The sequence below is a fragment of the Phodopus roborovskii genome, unplaced genomic scaffold (genome assembly GCF_943737965.1).
Source record: "Phodopus roborovskii unplaced genomic scaffold, PHOROB, whole genome shotgun sequence".
Lineage (NCBI taxonomy): Eukaryota > Metazoa > Chordata > Mammalia > Rodentia > Cricetidae > Phodopus > Phodopus roborovskii.
In genome coordinates, this window is record NW_026125281.1 from 17,953,324 (window position 1) to 17,977,264 (window position 23,941).

Sequence of the window (23,941 nt, forward strand, 5' to 3'; positions counted from 1 at the left end):
CAATACCACCACAACACATGAATATAGTGTGTTTTGGTCACATTCATTTATTACCCTCCCTTGTCCCCTTGTTCCACTGACCCCCTTCCTCTCTCCAGCCGGTCCTTCTACTTTTATGCCCCCTTTTCTTTCTTGTCGTTGGCCCAATGAGTTAGTTTTGCTTACATGAGCGTGAGTGAGGTGTTATTTACAGAAGCAGGAACAACTCACAGTGGTTAAAATGTTTGTATTTTAGAGGATAAAAATCTGAGTGCTTCCCTTTGTATCAGAAGGCCATGGATTGGAATTCTGGAAGGATGTCATTGGAGCTTAGGAAAATATTGCTAGTTATACTGTTACTACAATGTATACAAACAGCTTAAAACAATGCTGAGGGGGAAAAATCAAGGAAATTGAATTGATTTCCACTGACGAGAAATCAATGCATTATATTTCAGGACAATTATGAATCTGTTAATTTGGGGGAAAATTCTTCTCAAACTACATACACTTTGTTGTGTGGTCTGCCTGTTCTCTACCTGAGAGATAACCATCAAGCTTAATTTGTCCATCATTCTTGCTCATGATTATGCTACTATGCACAATATACAAGCATTCTTTTACTATATCCATTACTCTGTAATTGCTTTCCTCCTGTAGCACATGGGTCTAAGTGACAATAGCCTGAAGACACCAAGTTTGTGAACTATGGAACCCCATTCCATTTTCTCATCAATATGTTTTCTGCATTCGATGTACTGTTTCGTAGGGGGCTTTTAAGTACACATTTAGAAGAGTGTGCATTCAACTTTTTTTTTTTTTTTTTTTTTTTTTTTTTGAGGCAGGGTCTCTCTGTACCCCTCCTGTCCTGGAACACACTATGTAGTAATCAAGTTAGCCTTGAACTCACAGAGATCTGCCTGTCTCTGCCTCCTGAGTGCTGGGATTAAAGGTGTGCACCACCATATCAGTCTACCAACTTGCATTTATCTTAATCTTGTTGGCAGGAGCACATATAGCTTACCTTTTCTGTGCCATTTGATGCTAGTTTTCATTTGGTCATTTTATGTCCTGAAACTCTTTGTTTGTTGTAGTTGGAGGTTTGTTTTTTCTTGTCTGGCCTACCAGTTCCCAAATAAACACTCAGAGGCTTGATATTAATTATAATTGTTTGGCTGATGGCTTAGGCTTCTTACTGGCTAGCTCTACATATAAATTAACCCATTTCTAATATTCTATATTTTACCACAATGACTTGTTATCGCACATCTTGCTTCTCCAGAGGCTACATGGCATCTCCCTGACTCTGCCTACTTTCTTTCTGTAACTCTGTTTGGATTTCTGGCCTGGCTCTATTCTGCCTAGCCATTGGCCCAATCAGCTTTATTTGTCAACCTATAAAAGCAACACACATTCACATCATGCAGAAAGACATCCCACATCAGGATATTATGGATATAAATCCTTTATTAAGGTCATTGTAATTATCTTGTCTAAGTTTCACCTTTTCATTTTTTCTTTTGAGTTTTATTGCTTATTCAATTGTGTGAGATTGTATGTTTGTTGGGTACCTATGCATGTGGAGGCCAGAGGGCAAAATCAAGTGGCTTTCCTAAGGCTTTTGTTTGTTTGGGTTTTCTGAGACAAGGCTCTCGTTGGTTCAAGCTAGGCTGGCGGACCAGTAAGCACTAAAGACCTGTTTGCCCCTGTCTCACATCCACCATGACTAATTTGTTTTTTTTTTTTCTATCTTCCTTCTTTTAAAAATCTCTTTTAAAGCATATTTTAATTTATATATCTTTATTTTATCTGCATTGGTGTTTTGTCTGCACGTATGTCTGTGTGAGGGTGTCAGATCCCCTGGAACTGGAGTTACAGACAATTGTGAATTGCCATGTGGGTGCTGTGAATTGAACCTAGAGTAAGTAATTTGGAAGGGCAGCCTGAGCTACCAACAAGCCAAACCAAATGTCATTTTATAGATGTGTTGTAAATAGGCTGTGGTCAAAAGCCCCCTCCGCGTCAGTGCCTTAGTGAAAAGCCTTACCATGAGCAGCTGCAGCAGCAGCACCAGCAAAAGCAGCAGGCATTGGAACCGCGGTCACCCGTGCCGGGCTGGCTGGGGATGGAACCCTGGGTCTCGCTTCCGCTTCCGCTGCACATCTGCTGTACACGCATCTCAGTCCTCTCGGATCCCACAGGCTGCAAAAGTAAACAACCGTTGTAATTCAAGCCCTGTGTTCCTCTGTTTGGCTCACAGAGAGGGCTCCACATGGTAATACCCAAGCCATTTTTGCAAACTGGTTTAATGTGTTTATACTCCGATTTAGCAGAGTTAATTGAACATGGTGTAAGCTCCAGGGGTAAAATGGAGAGCAGGCTTGCCCTTAAGTAGTTTACTAAGGGAGACAAATGAGTATACTGGTAAGTTATGACCCCAGAAGCCTTTCTCAGCTTCAGGTTCCCTCTGAACTGAACCTCAGCTGAGCAGTTTTCTTTTTCCTTTAATATTTGTGCATGGGATTTGTTTATTGATAAATGGTAAAAGAATCATTTACAGGAACCCATACCCAACAGTTTTTGGGTGATCAAGAGGCTAGATAGCCTAGAGACCTGGGGTAAAAGCAAACACTATTGATGCTTTTTAAAAAAGAGTTTCAATAAAATGATTCCTAATGATATTCTGCTATACTCATAGATCAGTGCCATATTCAGCCATTATCAGAGAAGCTTCCTCCTGCAGCAGACGGGAGCAGAGACCCACAGCCAGACGTCAAAGAGAGTCCTTGGAACAAGTAGCTCTAGTTGGGATATCTTCATCACATCCCTGTCCTCAGAGCTTCCACATCCATGGAAGAGGAGATGGAAATAGTGTCAAGACAAGAGGAGGGCACCAGGAAAACATGGTTCTCTGAGTCAACGGCGATCGTATAAGTTCACAGAGACTGAAACAGCAAGCACGGGCCTGCACCGGCCTGCACCGGGTCCTCTGCATACATTATAGCTTTCAGCTTAGTATTTTCATGGGATCCTTGGATGCGAGAATGAGTGGAACTATGATTCCGGTGCCTGCTCTTGAGGACCTTTTCCTTCTGTAGGGTTGCCTCATCCAACTTTGATGTGATGGATTTTGCTTCTTCTTATTATAGTTCATTTTCATCTTATGTATGTTTGGTTGTTATCTCCTAGAAGTCTGTTATTTCCTTTTTAAAAACAAATTTTTATTGATTTTTGGGGGGAATTTCACATCACGCACCCCAATCCCCTGTGACCTACTTAATTTTCCCTCAGTGTTATTAGCACTTCTTCTACCGTTTCCCAGAATTTGTACAGTGGTTTGACAATTCTGACATCTTAAGTCATTTAAAGCTTCTGTAAATAAGTGCACATAAGCATAGGTTGGTTTTTATCTGATTTGCTTAAAAACTCTGTGAAAACTGGAGGCAGAGTCGCAGTTCAGCTCCTGAGTCTGCTCTGCATCCCTGATCCCCTCAGTCAAGGTTTTGATTACAATACACTTTTTACTTTTGTCTGGACGTGGTGCCTGAGTTGGACTGAATTGAATGGACCCCACATCACCCACCTGCCTACCCACCTCTCTGCCTACCTATCATCTTTTATAAGGCAATTATTTATTCTCCGAAGATTTGGTAGAATGTGTTTATAAAAATTATTGGAATTCTAATTCAATGTCTTCTACTTTTTAATTTTTTATTTGTGGTTATGTGCATGCATGTTTGTCATATGTGTGCAGGTATCAGCAGAGATCAGAAGTGGGGGGGGTGGATCTCTTGTGGATAGAGTTATATGAAGTTGAGAGCATGCTGAGGTGGATGCTGGGAATTGAACTCAGCTCCTATGGAAACTCAGCAAGCACTCTCCATTACTGAGCCAGCTCTCAAGACCACAATTTATTCCTTGGTACCTAGGCTTTTATTAGCTTATTCCACTTTTTAAAACAATGTGACGTTTTTACTTTTTAGAAACTATTTTTGTCTTGTTTTCAAATTTATTGGTACTCATCATGACTAGTAGTAATTGGCAAAACAATGTGTTTTGCATTATTGCACAATAATTTAAAAGATAAACCTAATACAGTAGACGCTTCCTATGATATATACATATATGAAGCTGACCTAAATGAAATTGCCAAATAATGGGGAAGATGGAGCAGCAACTGGACATTTCTTGTCACAAAATGAAGCTACCAGTATTAGGATTGGGTTATATCTAATTGAGTTAGTTGTTGGACAAAAAGCCCAGGCTATAGGTTGCTTTCCACAAACTGATGGTAAAGGCCTATTGTTGAAGACAACACTTGCTTAATACACTGAACACAGAGAAGTTGAGCTGGCAACTGCCTAAAGATTTCACCCCTATATGGTGTTGGAATATACTCTGCACACGACCAAAGGAGAAAGGTAAACACCAACCTAGCTATAAATCCTTCAATTTACAAGAGTAACCTGTAGTGATATCTTGTTTATACTCCAACAAATAAAGCTTGCCTGAAGATCATAGAGTGGAGCTAGCTCCTAATTATTCATAGGTGTCTGGAGGTCTATATAGACAGATAGGAAATGATATGGCTGGGCAGAGAGGGAAGTGATAAGTCTCTCTTTGACTGGGAAGATGAGTAGGTAAGGCAGCTGGATTTTGCTCCTTAGTCTCTCTGATCTCTCAGCATTTCCCACTATATCTGACTACGAAATTTTATTATTAAGACTTATTAGAACTCATGTTACATATTGTCACTCAAAGGCAGGAATTCATGAAATACCACTTGTTGGTGGCTGGGCTGGAGCTGCACGCGGGGCTCCCACTGGAGTCACCACCCTGTCCAGCCAGGTTTTCTTTTCTTTTATTCCCTGAGCCTCTGAGCAAGTTTGGGATTTTCCTGTTGTAGCTCATCAAAAACAGTTTTTAGCTGCCATCCAAACTCCAGAAGCACTTGCATTCCAAATGCCACAAGACTTACCTGCTCTACACCTGCTGGCTCTGCCTTCAGGCAGCTCCGGCCACACATGTGTCTTCTGCACAATCCCATGTGCATTTTCAGACAGACAGCTCCCCTCTCCTCACACCATGGGATGTGGGCTTGTCTTAGACCCCTCTCCTTGGGCTGCCACTCTAATTTCATAGGTACATGCTAGCAACTGCAGCTGTCCTCAGGAGGGCTGTACTCTGCTTGCATTGTCTGATCAGATGTGTTACACAGCTTTAAGCTCCACCATCTTCCTCAGCAGATTTGGTTAAGACAATTGGTAATTCTTAAAAGAATGAATTAGTTAAACAAACAAAAAATAGGAAAGGTTTTTTTCCACATTAAAAAATGGGAAATTTTTATTTATTTATACGCTGGACAGTTTGAAAATGGAACAATTTAATGAGATGATCACTAATTTAGATGGGACTTATGTAATATCAATTATAAACATGATCAGCTTTATGAATTTTGTTTTATCATTAAAAACATTGATTAATATGAGTGTTAAGATACAAGTTTTAGAGAAACTTAATAAAACAGATCATAGAGATATTCAGATTCATATAGAGGAGTTTAATGGAGAGCCAATTTTAGCATTGCATTACAAAGTTAAAGAAAAATAGTCTATGGTTTTTGAACAGCCAGCTTTAATTTATCCAGTCACGTTACAGGAGCTGCCAAATGACAGGTATCTCCAAGGCTGTGCATGAGTTAAATGGACTCCTGTGGAAATGTTAGATTTAAGGAGATTCAAGGTCTCATATGGCTTGAATTCACCTTTTGTGAAGCAGATGTTAAACTCATGGACAACTTGTAATAGAATTATCCCTCAAGACTAGAGAGACTTGGTTAAAACTCTTTTAGAGGCTAGTCCTTAATTACAACGGAAAACCTGGTGGAAAGATGAGGCTAAGATCATTGAACAACAAAGTAGGGCTAGAGGTATGGAAATCTCCCAAGACCAACTTCTTGGAGAGGGAGATTATGCTGATGTACAAAGGCAATCTCTGTGTGATAACTATGCCCTGGATTTATGCCACACAGCAGCTTTGAATGCTTGGGAGAGAATTGGAGAAGTGTGAAAGAAAACTGAGTCATTTATTAAAGTTATAACAGAGCCCAAAGGAAGCCTCCAAGGATTTCTTGCAAAGACTGACTCCAGGAGTAATCCAGAATCTCTGGATTTTGAAAATGCTAATGCACAATGATAATGAGGTACCTTTTACTAATGAAAGAAACAAATTATGGGCAGAAAGTGAACCCTGGCAAAGAGCACGAGGCAATCCTTTAGGAGTGATTAAAAACAAATATTCCAAAACCAAGAGAATTCAATTGATAAAAAGAACTAACCAGATCTCTCCTTGTATTGTATGGTGAACACTAATATCTGGGGCTCCTACATTCTATAGTGATGCAAAATTTTTAAATCAGGAAAGGCAGGTTACAAATTAGAAAATTTAAGTAAAGTGGCTCAAAGCCCTTTTGATTCTTTCCAAAAGTCAGAATTATATGCTATTCTCGTGGTATTAATGGATTTTACGGAACCTCTCAACATAGTTACTGATTTGCAATATGCAGAAAGGGCTGTTTTGCATATTGAAACTGCTGAATTTATACAGATGATACAGAATTGACTTTGTTATTTATTCAGTTATAAGAAATAATCAGGAATAGGAATCATCATATATATATATATATTTACATATGTATGTACACACACATATACACCTCACACATTTAAACCTATATGGGCCTGCCGGGCCATCTAGCACAAGGTAATGATGAAATTGATCAACTATTGATAGGAAATGTGCTGGAGGTCTCAGAATTTCATAAAATAAAAGATCATGTCAATAGCAAAGGTTTGAAAATATTTTTTTCCATCACATGACAACAAGCCAAGGAAATTATAAGGAAATGTCCTCCTTGTTGTTTATACAACCAAACTCCACTATCTGCAGGAAGTAACCCAAAGGGTACTCAAGGGAGTGAAATCTGGCAGATGGATGTGTTTCATTTTGTGGAAATTGGAAACTTAAAACATGTACACCACACCATTGATTCATATTCTGGGTTTCAATGTTCAATTGCTTTGAATTCAGAAAAGGCTTATTCTGTAATCACACATTTGTTAGAAGTTATGGCCATCATGGGAATACCTGTACACATTAAGACTGACAATGCTCCAGCATATGTCGCTAGTAAAATGAAAGCTTTTTTTTTTTTTTTTGCTTATTACAATATGAAGCATATTACAGGTATACCACACAATCCTACAGGGCAAGAGATCAAATCAAACTCTAAGGATAAGCTAAATAAATAGAAAGGGGTAATAAAGACCCACAGAAATAGACTGCATAATGCTTTATTAATTTTGAATTTTCTGAATGCTATTGACAAAGGTATGACAGCTGTGGAGAGACAATGGATAATAGAAAATCTACAGAATTATATCAGCCTGTACACTTTAAAGATGTGCTGACCTCAGAATGAAAACCAGGATATGTGTTATGTTGGGGAAAGGGTTTTGCTTTTGTTTACATAGGAGAAGAAAAGTTATGGATACCATCAAATTTGATCAAGATTTGATTTTTACAAGAGACACCCCTTGACTAGAAGAGGTGATAGTTAAGCAAACAGCATTGCCATTCAAAATAAACTAACTTTAAAACTAAGAAATGCTTTTCATTTGATCCGATAAAACTTGCCATAAGGGAACCTCCCCAAAAATTAGGGTTGTAGAGGGTTTTGTCTTTGTCTTTTCAGGAGAGTGAAGGCATCCAACTAAGGAATCTGAAGACCATTGGACAAATGAAAACATCTGAACATTTTTCATCCAGAAAAAAACGTTCCAAGAAAAAGAGTAATTTGGCCTATTACTATACCACATCTCCAACAGGACACAATTTCATAAATCTTTTTAAAAGTTTGTCTCTACTGTTCTCTACAGACATATAATGCAAATGGTCTTTTTAATAGTCCCAATTCAATTAAAAATTAAAGCTGGCTTTGGAGTTGGAGTATGACTCTCCTTCTCTAAACCCAATCATGTTTGTTAAAGTAAAATCCAAAATCTCTGTCTCATATCAGAAAAGCCATCTGATAAGGAACAAAAGAAAAACAAAAAATTAGGGATTATTTTATTGCCACTAACCTCATAATCATTTGGTTCTATTTTGAGTCTTTGAGGCTTTTAATGAGGTATAAATATCATCTAAAAATTCATAATATCTATCTATTTAAAGTTTTTGTCATGATATTAATGGTCATATAGAGTACTAATTAATTCTAGATAAAGGCTTCATCTAGCTTCCTGTACATGATTTTGGATTTGAGTCTTTATTGGGTAACATGTAATTAAATTTTTGTACTCTGGATATACATAACAAATATTGATCCTTTAACCGATTTGAGTCCACCAGGACTATGATAACACCACTAAGCTGAAAAACACCACCTAAAGATCGGCTTTGAACTACAAACTGCTCAGGACAATTTCAAGGTGGCTAGCTGAGAAGATCCAGCCTCATAGACTATTCTGGCCAGGACTTGAGACAAGCCCTGCACTTTCCATTATGCAGAGATTAGACAAAATGATACAGCTACCTCTCCCAGATTTGACATTTTTTTCTTTTCAGAATCCCCTGAAGATGCCATTGTCCCCAGACAGCAGAAATAAATGTAAGACTATAATGCCCATATTCCCAAGGGGTGGGGTGGATGTTTTTTGGTCATTCAATGGGTTATGGATATGTGTCATTGTTTAGAGGGGTTGGTTACAAGCTGGTATTGGTAATGGTCAGGAAAAAAGTTGAGCAAAGGAGACTAGAATCAGAGTTCTTCTTTTGAAAAGAAAAAAGGTGGATACAGAAATAGGATAAAAAGGTAGATTATTGGGAGGGCCTAGGTCCTTGTCCAAATGAAATGACCAGCTTTGACGACTCCCCATGGAAGGCCTCATCCCTTTGGATGGGATGGGGGTTGGTGGGGGTAACGGGAGGACAGGAGGGTACGGAAACTGGAATTGACAAGCTTGTTTCAAATGTAAATTAAAAAATTATAAAAAAAGGTAGATTATTGAATCTATTTCTAACCCATAAAAGTAACTAGTAGTTTTAAATATTTTACATTGGTTTAGATTATTATTATTATTATTATTATTATTATTATTATTATTATTTGGTCTATGGATACAAAATTGAGATCATTTTTATTACAACATACTATACATACATTTCTAATATTGTTCAAGGTATTATACCTATGCAACTCATTTGACAATGTCATGCAAATTTTTATGCCTTAAAAATTATTATTACCAACTATTTAGTATAATAAGGAAATGCAGGTCAGCAAAGTCACTTACTACAACTGAACTTGTAGTCATACTAGGTATGTTTTCAAAGTCAAACACATATTTTAGATAGGTCATCTTCAAGCACTTCAGAGATCTGCAGAATAGGGCATTTAAGGTGTTTTAATAACATAGGGCTTTTGTTTTGTTTTGTTTTCAAGATAGGGTTTCTCTATCGAACAGTTCTTGCTGTCCTGAAACTAGCTCTGGAGACCAGACTGGCATCAAATTCACAGAGACTCACCTGCCTCTGCCTCCCAAGTGCTGGGATTAAAGGCATGCACCACCACAGCCAGTCATAACATAGGTTCTTTTCTTCATGACAATGAGACATGTCTTCTCCTGGCAGTGCCAGTTTACTTCAGGGAAGATGAAGGGCATCAAAGAACCTCCACTTGGAGTTTACTTTCTTTGTGACAAATGTTAGCCACTGGGACAAGAAAGTGTTCTTGCCTCAACTGCTGACAGTGTGCTGTCCAAATTGGACAAGCAGGACACAAAGGAAAGGACTGCCAGACTTTGCCAAGACAAGGTTGGGCAGCCTTTCACAACAGCCTGCTTCACAGAAAAGTCTGTCAGATGTGCTAGGCCTGTAGGCCAAAGATGGATGCCCCAATGTTGCAGATAACCCTTGGGTGACTGTCGAGGCAGCTAGCTATTTCTATCATTTCTCACAGTTTTTGGCTATCAGACTATTGAGACAATAAAGCCAGTGGAATTAGCATTTTCACAAATTCCTCTTGCACTGGAGAAGGAAAAGGCCTGGCAGAGAAAGAGAGCTTGTGTCCCAGGAGGATATTCCACCTAGTGCTGGTGACTGGCCAGTCCACTTTGTTGGAGAGTGAGGAACCTAGACAGCGATGGTGATATCCTAGGCAGAACTTAGGGACCAAAATTAGATAGATCCCTGACAGGCAGACAGAAAGGAGGTGGGGTGGGCCACAGCTAGGCAGCAAAATGTAAAGCTTCTGGCCTCTTCCTCACCTTCCCGGCCTAAGACAAAAGCCTGGCACCTAAAACCAAAGGGATGCTCATGCCTTTAATCCCAGCACTCAGGAGGCAGAGGCAGGCGGATCCCTGTGAGTTGAGAGCAACTTAATCTACAAGCGCTAGTTCCAGGACAGGCTCCAAAGCAATACTAAGAAATCCTCTCTCAAAAAACCAGACCAAACAACAACAACAACAAAAAAACCCCAACCAACCAAACAAACAAACAAAAACAAAACAACAACAACACAGCAAACAAAGGGCCTTTCTTGTTTCCAAGGCTAGCTTGCTGATGAACTGGCCTCATCAATTCAAGGCCTTATTAGGACATGTTTACCCCCAAATTGAAGGCCTATCTCCCTCTCTTTGTTCAAACAGACAAATGCTAAATTAGGGGAAAAGACCCCTCAAAGAGTCTTAAACTTCTCCAGCCCCTGAGAACAGACTAGGCTTCTGTCTCCAGGGCCCACCTCTGCTTTGCAGTCTTCTGGGTTGTGTCCCCATTTAGTCTGTAATTAGTCAAAGGCCTGACTCTCAGGGGATGACTGTCTGTCTACTGCTGGCTGCAGGTCTGTGGTTCCCCTGCTGCTGCCTGTTGTGGTCAGCATTTTTCTGCCTTTTCAATTTTTGGCCGACAGAAAAAGAGGACCCATCAAGAGCCTACACGGTAACAGCACTGCTTAGCTGTGTACACTTCTTGCATCGATTTAAACCCAAGTCCATGTTTGTACCCACTTGGGGGTGGTTCACCAGACCTCTTTCTTCCTCCTCCCAATGTACCCATATCAAATAAACCTTCTTAGGGTTTTTGCTATTACTCTCTCTCTTTAACCGGTCTACTCAGGCTGTGTAGTTGAATTTGCTTATTAGGGCTGTCAGGCCCAGGGTCTGACTCTAACAGTTTCCATAACATCACCGGGCCCTCAATAGGATGCTGTCATGCACAGTGCAGGGAGTGTTAATTTTTCTAGGCAAACAAAACAAAACAAAATAAAAAAAAAAAACAGTGCAACTATGACAAATGAAAAGTGACTGTCAACAAGGAAATAAAATGTGAATAGCTAATTCACTGAAATGAACCTGTAAGCCTAAAGTGCACAGCATATGAAAATTGTCAGTTAGGACTGCCCCGGGGTTTTTGTCCATCCTTCTGTGTGCTTTGAAGCCCAGCCCCCCTGATGCCCGCTCATGCCAACGTGGAGGAAGGGGCAGCTTTGTAGCCATAGAGTAAAGCACTAGTCTGTACTTGGGTGTTGGTGGCTGCCATGGACCAAAGCCAAGAGAATCCCAAGGCCACAAGGGTCCCGAGCAAAGGACATTTCTGCATGTGGAATACAAGAGAAAGATCTGAAGGAAAAGGACCTTCACTCAGTTTCTGCTGGGGATTTGGGCCTGATAACAGTACACACGCCAGAAGAACTCCTGCAGAGCTCAGAGCTCCACCCTGAGTCCCCAGAAGCCCAATGAAGGTGATATCAAGAACAAATAATTTGCTTTCTGGAAAACCCTTTGAAAATGAGAATATTGTTAGGGAAGTTAAAAAAGAAAATCTGGAACCAAATGGTGAATTGGAAAAAAAAGAAAAGAAAAGAGAAAAGAAAGGATGGTATTTCCTATTATGCAAGGAGAAGGAATGTGTAGTTCACAAGCACGATTTCTACTGGACTTATTTCCAACAAATGGGGAGAAACAGGAATTTTGGGGTTAAACAAGCTACACTGACAACAGCGGTATATGTAATAATGTTCCAGATACTTAGAAGGATGAAAATGTAAGTAGTCTGTGGCGAACACTTTTCATCTTTAGAATAATGTATTTTTTCAGAATAATGATTATATTCATGAAATGTCTATAAATATACATATGGGTAATAAGGCTTTCTGACAACGTTTTTTATGGTACCAAATGTAATATGTTAATAAAGGTGATTCTGTAATTTTTTTCCTAATCAGAACTGAGTAGTTGTTATGAACTGGAGAATAGGCAGACCCAGTTGAACACACCTAGCGCTCAGCAGGCAGAACTGTTAATGGGTTATCCTAGTAGGAACATGAAAGACACTGCTGCTGAATGTGATTTGAACTGTGGGGGCTACCGCAAGATGTTTCAGAGGAGGGGGATTTTAGTATGTTGCCTAGAGATTGTTCTTGTGATATTTGGTTAAGAATGTGGCTGCTTTTTGCCCTTATTTGAAAAGTCTGCTTGAGGGTAAAGTGAGGATTTTTGCATTAATTCCATCGACAGAGGAAATCTCAAAGCAGCCGAGTATAGACTCTGTCATGTGGATATTAGTGTTAACTCTAATGAAGATTTATAATGGAAAGGAGCAGGCTGAGCAATGAGGTAAACAGATTAAGAAATGGAATAAAGGGAGTGGTGGTCTCAAGACAAGACCCCACTTGTGAAAAGGAATTAAAGAAAAGTTTAGGTGTGTGGTGCACACCTTTAATCCCAGCATTTGGAAGGCAAAGGCTGGTGATTTTCTGGAGTTTGAGGCCAGCCTCATCTACAGAGTGGGTTCTACCTCCCAAGCGCTGGGATTAAAGGTCTGTGCCACCGTGCCCAGCTGGTAATGGTGTTTTGTCACAATATTTGAAAAGTAATTAAGACACCGACTGTGGCCAGAGCATCAGGGCTTCCTTCCTGCTATAGTTCCCACTCCTAGGACAGAAAGACACTCTAGATTGCAAGCAAAGATTCCACAGGGGCTGGAGAGATAAGTTAGTGATTAGGAGCACTTTCAGCACTCACAGAGGACTCAGGGTGCTTCCTAGTGTCCATACGGTGGCTCACAACACCCACATCCTCATTGCAAGGGACCTGGTGCCTTTTCTGACCTTAGTTTGTGCTGCACATATGTATTGCCAAGACATACACTCAGGCAAAACAATAAACAAAATCTATAAAAATCCTACAGTGAGAGGAGCCAGCTGGGAAGACCTAGGCTGTCCACCCATATTCTCACAGTAGAGATGTAGCTACTGGGAAGTATGCTGTGTGTATGGTAGCTTCTTGTTCACAAGTTCCAGGTTTTTCAAGCTAAAGGAACCACAACTTTAATGAAAGAGTAAATGACTGAAGAAACTGAGAGAAAGTGATGCTTGTAGTGGCAATCAGTTAAGGCAGGGCTAGTACTCCTTGACACTAGCAGCAATACACAAAAGGCAGATAGATCCATGTTTAATAACATCTGCAAGGCTGAAAGACATGGTTGGGCAAAGGGTGTGTGTGTGTGTGTGCGCGCGCGTGTGAAGGATTCCCTAGGCCCTCTCCAAGTCATGATAATCACAGAGAACACATCCCCAGCAACAAGTGTGTGCAGCCTCTGCCCAGGAAGCCCAGTGAAGTCTTGGTGCTCAAGATTTTGGCTGAGCACTGGGACATTAGCACTCTGGGCTCATAAAAAACAAAAATCAGAGTCCTAACGTGAAAGCAGGTGTTCAGCACAGGTCACATTGTTTGTGCAACCCACCAGGGAACAACTGCTATCACTTAACCTCACTGCAAGCCGAGTCCCCAGATGCCAGCCAGGAGCCACTATTGCAAGCAGAACAGGAAAGATTCTAAAGATAGCAGCCTGGAGTTTTTTTTGTGTTAATTAACTTCAGTACAGGAACAGAAAAATATATTTGGCTGGGCATGGTGGCATGCGCCTTTAATCTCAGAACACAGGAAGATCTATGTGACTTCAAAGATAACCTGGCCTACATATTGAGCTCTAGGTTAGCCTGGGCTACACATTGAGACCCTTTCTGAGGAAACAAACAAAAATGGAAGAAAATGGTTGTTACCTTCCCAATATTCGTGAAGACAGCTAACATATATTTGACACAGGAGCAACTGTAAGCTGAGAAGCCACAGTCAAATTACTACTATTACACCAGATACCAGAAGGCTAAGGCTTTCTTCCTAATACTGAGAGTAGGAAAAAGAACATCAGAGCTTACAATGTTTATGCAATATTGCATTGGAATTCCATCTAGGGTGCTGAGATGAGAAAAATAAATGAAAAGCTCCAGAATTGGAAATGAAGTAAATGTGTACGTGTCCATGCCTGGAGCCAGAGGGTGAAGGCAGGAGCCTTTCTTGAGAGCTCTCTACATTATTTCTGAGACAGGCTCTCTTGCTGAATCAGGAGTTCACCTAGTAGCTCAACTCTACAGACAGCAAGTCCCAGAAATCCATCTGCCCGGTATCCCCAGTGTTGAGGTTATAGACTTTGCCAAATACAAGTGGTAGAGATTTGAACTCAGGTTGTGTGTGTGAAGAAAGCACTTGTCCAGGAACCCATCTTCTCAGCCTAGGTGAAACTACTTGTAATAGTGACATACTCTTAAATAAAAAAGTTCTAAGAAGCCCTCTAGAGAAAACCCTAACGAGTTCAGGAAAGTTACAAGGTACAACGTAAATATACAAAACCTGATTGTAAAGACAGGCATGGTGGTATATATCTGTAATCCCCACACTCAGAAGGCTAGGCAGGGGAATTATGAGTTCCGGACCAGCCTGAAATACATAGCAAATTCTAGGTCAGCCTGGGCTACAGAAGACCTTGTCTCCAAACCAAACTGAAAGGACACAAAATGAATAAAAACAACCGTTGTATTTCTATACACTAGTTATGATATTAAAATAATTTGAATTACAATACTATCAAAAAGAATAAAATAACTGGAATAAATTTAACAAATGTACAAAACTAGAAAACATGGCTCAACATGAAGGTCTTTATAAATGGGAAACCATCCCACTGGGAATATTTTGATACATCAAAAAAAATAATTTATATAGTTCTTATCAAAATCCCAGCCAACATTTTTGTGTAAATTGCCAAGCTGAACCTAAAATTCATATATAAATAAATGAAATCCAGATCATAGTAACTCTCAAAAAAATATTGGCGAAGGTCACACCCTGATTTCGAATCTTTCCACAAAGTGACAGATATCAAACTGCAATACTAAGAGCAGCCACACCCACAACCTGCATGTGCAGAAGTAAACACTGACACCAAGGCCACCGATGACTGACAAAAGGCAAAGGCAAGCCACTGGCAGGAAATACTTCAACAAATGCTTCTAACACAAATGGATACATACAACAAAAGAATGAAATCAAACCCTTTGCTTACACGCTGCACAAAAATTAGCTCAAGCATACCAGATCTGAAGATCTAAGAATGGAAACTGTAAAATACTTGGGAGAAAACTGAAGAATAAAAATGGCATCAAAAACAGAAGTAATAGAGTAAAAGATTTGGGGATTGCTCAGTGGGTAAAGATACTTACAGTCAAGCCTGAAGCCTGTAGACCTGACTGTCATCCCTGAGGTGAAAGGTGGTAAAAGAGATGTCTTAGTCAGTGTTCTATTGCTGGGAAAAGCGTTACCATGGCAACGCTTTAAAAGAAAAATTTAATTGGAATGGCTCAATTACAGTTTCAGAGGTTCAGTCTATTATCATCATGATGGGAAGCACAGAAGTGTGAAAGCAAACATCATGCTGGAGAAGTAGCTGAGAGCCCTACATCTTGCAGGCAACAGGGAAGTTGACTGAGACACTGGCTGTATCCTGAGCATAGGAAACCTCAAAGCCTGCCCACACAGTGACACACTTCCTCCAAAAAACACCACACCTACTGCAACAAAGCCCAAATCCCCATAACAGTGCCATTCCCTATGAGATTATGGAGGCCAATTACATTCAAACTACCACATTCCGCTCCCAAGCTTCCATAGTTTGTAACAATATCATAATGCAAAATGCACTTAGTCCAACTTCAAAAGTCCCCATAGTCTTTCATAGTCTCAACAATATTTTAAAGTTCACAGTTGAAAGAATCTTCTGAGACTCATGCAATCCCTTAACTTAAATCACCTGTAAAAATCAAAAAGCAGGTCACATGCTTCCAACATATAATGGCACAGGATATATACCATTCATGGTGAGGAAATACTGAACTAAACGAGACTGAAAACCAGCCGGGCAAATTCTAAACTCTGTATCTCTGTGTCTGATGTAAAAGGTTCTTCAGAACTCTGTTCAGCTTTGTTGACTGCCACACACTTCTTTCTTTTGGGCTGGCTCCACTCCCTGTCAGCAGCTCTCTTTGGCACACATCACATGTCTCTGGCATCTCTAACAACTAGGAATCTCCAAAGCAATCCAGGCTTCAACTTCACAGATTCACGAAGCGGTCTCCCTAGACCTCCATTCAGGGACACCCCTGACACATGCCTGGCTCCAGCATCTTTCCTTGTGTGTGGAGATAAATTCCATAGCCCATTTCTTCTATCCTTAACTCTAAAGCCAGAAGCATGTGGCCAAACCCGCCAGGTTTTGCTGCTTGCTGGATCTGGAACATGCCCCTCTAGTTCAATTACGACTTTACCAACTTTGGGTTTTTGATTGTTCTCTTCACTGCCTGAGCTTGGCCATCTTGAAACGGGATCTTTCATGACCAGGAAGGCCTTGAACTCACAGATCTTTCAATTAGATCTTCACCAGCTTTCTGTTCTTTATTGCCTAAACTTGGCTGATCTGGAACTTACTCTGTAGACAAGGCTGGCCTCAAACTCAGAGACTTCTGACTTCCAGTTGCTGGGGTTAAAGGTGTGCACCACCAGACCCAACTCTAATTTTTCTTTAATTCCTTTTCACAAGTTGGGAATTTACCTGGGTGGGATCTTGTCCTGGGGTCACCACTGCCTTTATTTCATTTCTTCTTCTGTTTATCTCCTTGAACACAGAACTTAGCTCCATTCCACTTTCTGCTGCTCTTTTACTCTTCACACATTTTTCCTTGCTCAGCTTGTTCCCTTTCATTATACATCTTCTTCAGAGTTAACACTAGTAACCACACAGTAGAGTCTATACTAGGCTGTCCTGAGATTTCTTCTGCCAGTGGAATTAACTCAAATCTCTTCACTTTAGCCTCAGGCAACTCTATAGACAAGGGCAAAAAGCAGCCTCTTTCTTCACTAAAATATCACAATAACAATTTCTAGGCAACATGCCAACATTCTTCTCCTCTGAAACCTCTTCTTCCCCACATTTCATCAGATCACACATAGCACTTCTAGCTTCATGCTCCTACTAGTATAACTCATTAAACAGCACTTAATGCTTTCCAAACCCAAACTCTCAAAGTCCTTATTACTCCAAACAAAAACATGGTCAGGTCTATCACAACAATATCCAGTCCCGGTACCAACTTCTGTCTTAGTTAGGGTTTCTATTGCTGGGAAGAGACAGCATGACCATAGCAATTCTCATAAATGAAAACATTAAGCTGGGGTGGCTCATTTACAGTTTCAAGGGTTTAGTCCATTATCATCATGGCGGGGAGCATGGCAGGTAGACATGGTGCTGGAGAAGGAGCTGAGAGTTCTACATCTTGCGGGCAACAGGAAGTCTGCTGAGACACTAGGTGGTATGCTGAGCACAGGAAATTTGAAAGCCTGCCCCTACGGTGACACAGTTCCTCTAAAAACCCATCCTCACTCCAGCAAAGCCACATCTCTTAATAGTGATCCTCCCAAGAGCTTATGGTGGTCAGTCCATTCAAACTACCACAGGAGAGAATCAACTACCACAGTTGCTTCCTGACCTCCTCATGTGTGGTGTCCTGACTGTACTGCAATGGCCAATCTGATAACTGTGACACCTAAGTGATGACTGGGTGTATTTCCTGCAATGTGGATGAGGGGATAAAGGGGTGAATCATGTCTGGGCAGGGCATTTCATCATGCTACTCAGATGGAGTAGAATTTAACATTTCTTAATTGTTTATTTCTGAACTTTCCCATGTAACACATTTGAACTATGTTTGATTCTGGGTAACTGAACCCGAGAAAAGGAAAGCTGTAGATGGGGGTTGGGGTACTCTGTTTGGGGGATGGCCTAGTTACCTTTAACTGTCAACTTTCTACAGCCTAGAGCCACCTGAGAAGGCACCCTCAATTGGGGGATTACCTCGATAAGACCAGCCTGTGAGGCATGTCCTTGAGGGATTGTCTTGATTACTAATTGATGTAGGAGGGCACATCCCGCTGTGGATGGCACCATTCATTGGGCAGGTGTTCCTGGGAAGTATAAGAAAAGTAATGGTGAGCCTGAGCCATGATCAATCCAGCAATCAGCATTCATCCATGGTTTCTGCCTTGGACTTCTTGCCCTGACTGCCTTTAGTGATGAATGGTAGCCTGGAAGTATAAGACAAATAAAGTCTTTCTTAAGTTGCTCTTCATCAGGCTGTTTTATCACAGCAACAGAAAGTAGAACATGGATGACATGACTCCACTATAGTAGGATCTATGGAATGAGGGAACTCCTATGAAGTTAGTCAATGTTTCTGTAGGTACTGCTGTGCACATTAGCATCACAATGATTCCATACTCTATAGCCTAGGGCTGAGTAGCCTAAAACTGTGGTTATTGGTTAGAGAGTCTTTCAAAAGTCATTTAAAAAGATGAAAACAGCATATACACATTATAGGAAAAAACATACCAAACTTAGGTATTTACAAGAAAGCTGTTTTGCAGAAGAAAACATCATCATGAAGTTTCTTGTCTCTACCGGTGTCCACACACACACACACACACACACACACAGTCATGAGAAAGCATGAGTATGTACTGTAGCTGTATGCCTCTTTATGCAGCTGGCAGGGAAGTGGAACCCTTCCCACATTAGTGCAGGCAGAGTCATGTTTACATGATGTTAGAGTTTTCATCAACTTATGGCAGTCCATCAGTTTTGTGTCTCAGAAAGAACAAACATAATCAAAATGTGAGTGTATGTGGATTTGGTTATCTTGACGTTTGACTGAGAATGGCCTCTCTATGCGCATATGTGTGAATATGTGGTTCCCAGTTGGTAGAATTGCTTGGGAAAGATTAGAAAGTGTAGCTTGTTGGAAGAAGTGTGTCACTGGGAGTGGGCTTTGAGGGCTGGACAAGCCTCCTTCCATTCCCAGCAGGCTCTCTTGGCCTCCTGCTTACAGAACAAGATGTGAACTCCCAGATATACCTGCCACCATGCATTTGCTCAGCCATCTTGGGCTCTAACTCTCTAAAACCCTAAGCCCAATTAAATACCTTCTTTTGTAAATTGCCTTGGTCATGGTGTTTTTTTTTTTGTTTGTTTGTTTGTTTTTGTTTTTCATAGCAATAGAAAATTAAGTAAGACAGAAGTTTTGATGTGACAGGATTGACTATGGTGTTTTTTGAAAGAATGTAGGAGACTTTGGGACTCTGGACTACAGAAGTGCTTGAATTATGTAAGCAGGGCTTCATAGGCCATCCTAGTAGAAGCCTGGAAGACAATACAAAGAGATATGTGGACTATGGAGGCCCAGCTCAAGAGGTTTCATACAGGAACGATAGCAATGGGGCTAGAGACAATTACTGTGATATTTTGGCAAAGAATGTGACTGCTTTCTGCTCTTTTCCTAAGAAATTTGCCTGAAGCTAAACTGAAAAGCAAAAACAATAGATAGATTTACATGTGAGAGATTATAAGGAAGCCTAATATTGGCTTTGTGATGTCACTATTAGTGATCATTCTTATGTAGGTCTACAATGCAAATAGCAAGTAAGACAGAAAAGAAATATGAAATGTACAGTTTGAAGAGAAAAAGAACACCAGAAGATTTAATTCTGGAGCCAAGGCTTGAGCTGAGCTGAGATTATGGAGCTCCTTGATAAGCATTGGAATAAAGGGAAGGGTGTCTTTAGGACACGACCCCACACAACAAAACTTCCATCATGTGAAAGGTAAAGGCCTGAAAACCAGCAGCAAATGTGATTCAAGTGGGGCAATCTCCATCATCAGTGGAAAATTGAACTTGGCAACATTGTCCTCAAGGATCTGGCTTTAGAGTCATGAAGGGATAATGAGTAAGCAGTTATGGAATCTTTCTCCATAGTGAAGGAGAGCCTTGGAAGCCAGGCAATGTATGTCAGGGCAGTCCTTGCATGAAGGCCCTGATAGGCCATTGAATGAAGCTCTGAAAGTGAAACCTGGGTTTTGTTTGAGACACCAACATATTGGAAATGCCAGAATCATGAGACGTTTGCCAGCAAGAACTGTACACACAGAGCGCAAGATGCCCAAGAGAAGTGTGTGTTTTAGGCAGCAAAGCTGGAAGGGTAGAGCCAGCTTAACCCTTTGAAACTGGACAAGGAGCTACAGGATTTGCAATTTGCCTTGCTAGGTTTTGGTCTTGCTTTGATCCAGTATTTCCTAACTACATCCTCATTCCACTCTTTACGAATGGTAATGTATATTCAGTGCCCTTCTATGTTGGGAGCATGGGGTTTGCTTTTTGATTTTACAGGGGGTTACAATGAAGAGATTGAATTAAGTTTCAGGAGAGACTTGGACTCTGAATTTTAAAACAGAGTTGAGACTGTAAAAGACTAGGGAGATTTTGATGTTTCATTTTGCATTATGACATAGCTAGAGTCTATGGGGTAGAGGAAGTGGAATATGGTAGTTTGAATAAAGCTAATATGTTTGAATAATTGGTCCTCAGTTGGTGGACATGTTTGGGAAGGATTAGGAGGTCCGGCCTCGTTGGAAGTACGTCACTGGACAGACCTGAGGTTTCAAAAGGCTCTTGATATTTAAAGTTAGCTCTCTCTCCTTGAGCTTGTGGATCAGGACATGAGCTCTCAGCTATTTCTGTCACCATCAGTCTGCTCAGCCATCAAGGGCTCTAACTGTCTAAAACACCAAGCCAACACTTTCTTTTATACTTTTTCCTGGTCATGGCGTCTCTTCCCAGCAATAGAACAGTAACTAATGCAGTGCCCAACCATATCAAAATCAGTCTCTGAAGGTTATCCTACCATTCAAGGTATTTTCTTATGCAGTTACTGATGGTATCAGGGATTGCTCCAAAGTTAAGATCTGCGACTCACCAGTCAGTGACCATTGCATCACAGGTAAGCATGCTTGCGCTATGATTATATTTTTTGCTATACTGCAATATTTTTCTAGGCCTTTTCTGTACTCTATATAGGAGAAAATCTTTAATGTTATATTTGAAGGCCCCAATTTGATGCACAACCTTCAAGATTGATTAAAAAAATAATACTTTCTATTTTATATTTTTATATTTTATAAGAAAGTTTTATATGTATTATCTCACTTTGCCCTTCCTATGACTCTTAAGTATGACCTAACAAGGATTAAGGAGGCTTAACTCATCTCCCTGATGTGACATGGTATGCCTTTAACCTTGTCACCAAGGTGACAATTAGTGCTCCTTTTTAACCTGCTCATTGGCTCATTACAGGCATATTCACCTCAAAGCACTCATGAACTAGGAGTTACCTTTACTTAACACACTAATTCTTTCTTTCTTTCTTTCTTTTTTTTTTAAAGCCTGGAAGAGCTTTGTTTCATTGCTTTGTTTTGAGACAGAATCTTTTTTGGCTGGGGCAAGGGTTGAGACAGGCTCTTTATACAGAACCCTAGCTGTCCTAGAACTTTATGTAGATGAGGCTAGCCTCAAAGTCTCGAAGATCTTCCTCTCTCTTCCTCATGAGTGATGGCATCCACAGCCATGCCCATTCTTGAGACAGGATCATGATCTGCAGCCCAGGCTGGCATGGAACTCAAGTATTGATAATGTGTGACACCAAATCAGACTTAGGCCAAGGGTTTTGTCGATAGTTACTCAACTAGTTAAAAGTGCAATCCTATAGGCTTACTTACTTCCCACACTATACACACACACTACCATTCTTTTCCAAACATCAGTTTACCATGAAACTACAAGTCTTTATAAACATTAACACACTTTTGTCTTTTGATACTCTAACCGAGTTTTTGGAATTATTTTGTCTCAAAAACAGAAACCAAGTGAAACTGATACTTGTAAGATCTGTTCAAAAGAAAAACAATTTACACTTAAGTTTGGTGCTGGAGAGATGGGTCAGGCAATAAAGGTACTTGCTGCCAATCCTGATGATCTGAGTTTAATCCCAGGAAAACCGATTCCTGCAAGTTGTCTTCTGACCATCCCTTCCCTCCACATATTCACACACAATAAATACATACTGTAATAAATTGGATTTTAAAAAAAGAACAACTTGTTTCAAAGAACACTATCCCTAATGCAAAATGAATGCCCGATGCTTAACGTTTCTCAATCTCTGCCCCAAACACTTATGAATGCTTTTCTTTAGTCCCAGAAGTAGTGACAGTAGGTTTTAATGTGAACCTTTTCAGAGCCATTTCTATGAATTTAAAAACATAAATAACTTTAGTTTAAAACAGTTTTAGTGCAGTTATCTAAATGCCATCAGAGTTTATGTATATATACTTTGTTTTCACAGAGGCTTGCCACACACTCTGATCTTGAGTGATTTAGGCAGCAGGTAGCTGTCCCCTTCTGTTCTTTTCCTCTGGGCTTGTTCTTTAAAGTAAGCCAATCTCAAAAGACCATGAGGTCAACCCTCAGCCAATGGGGAAAGACACAGTCACCACTTGATTTATAACAAAAACTAAGTGCACACCCTGCCCCAGTATACGTTTGCTTCTGCTGCTGAATGCAGGACATGGTTCTGATAAGAATTCAAGTTTTATTTGCAGAGACACTTTAAGTGGAGTGGTGGTCTATGGAGGTCCTTTTAACCTCAAACTTGTTTCTCACCTACATGGTTATGTTTATAGGACCTTTGCTCTGGAGCTAGAGATTAAGCCTGACACCTCTAAACACTCTACCACCTAGGGCCACTCCTTGATTACTTTCATTTTTAAAATGACTCAAAAGTCTTCTTTGAAGGTTTATATTCTTTGTTATATTCATCTTAACAGCTGGGTAGTATTTTTATAGTTAAGATGTTTTGATCTAAAGAGTAAACATGCATAATGGTTTCTAGTGACCATATATAATAAATTGGCAGATTGGCTATATGTGAATGTTAAATTTCTGATTCACAAGAGATAAATACAAACAAGGCTGCTGTGGGTCAAGAATGGGCAAACTGAAGAAGCTCAATGGTTAAAAGCACGGGCTACTCTTTCAGAGGACCTGGTTCAAGCCCCGGCATCCACAGCGTGGCTCATAATTACCTATAATTCCAATTCTGGGGGACCCAGTTCTCTATTTTGCTCTCTGAGGGCACTAACACACATGCAATCAAAACGCCCATGCACATAAAAATTTTTAAAGAATACATTAACAACAATGCCCTGAATAATACTAAAATATCTCACTGATCATTTCTAGAATGCTGGCAAACAAGGGAGAGGAATCATAATTGTGCTTTTCCCATGTAAACAGCAATGATGGGGAATATCCTTCTGTATACATGTTTCTCTTGTTGGTTGATGAATAAAACACTGTTTGGCTAATAGGGGCAGGAAGATGGGCGGGACTAGGAGATGAGGAGAATTCTGGGAAAGGTAAGCAGAAAGAGACTGCAAAGGGACGCCATCTAGCAGAGGAAGGAGTAACAGGTCCAGTAAGCCAAGATCATGTGGAAACACTTATATTAATAGAAATGGGTTAATAATTAAGAGAGAGCTAGCTAGTAAGAAGCCCCAGCTAAGCCGGGTGTTGGTAGCTCATGCTTTTAATCCCAGCACTTGGGAGGCAGAGGCAGGTGGATCTCTGTGAGTT

At 40.4% G+C, this 23,941-nt stretch overlaps 1 protein-coding gene across 1 annotated transcript in view; it reads right to left on the reverse strand.

The window, feature by feature from the left end:
- Rgs20 (regulator of G protein signaling 20) overlaps window positions 1-23,941 on the reverse strand; it is an 89,927-nt gene that overhangs the window by 11,993 nt on the left and 53,993 nt on the right. Inside the window, exon 3 of the mRNA XM_051197783.1 lies at window positions 2,027-2,181. Coding sequence (XP_051053740.1) covers window positions 2,027-2,181 — 155 coding nt within the window. The remainder of the gene's footprint in view (window positions 1-2,026; window positions 2,182-23,941) is intronic.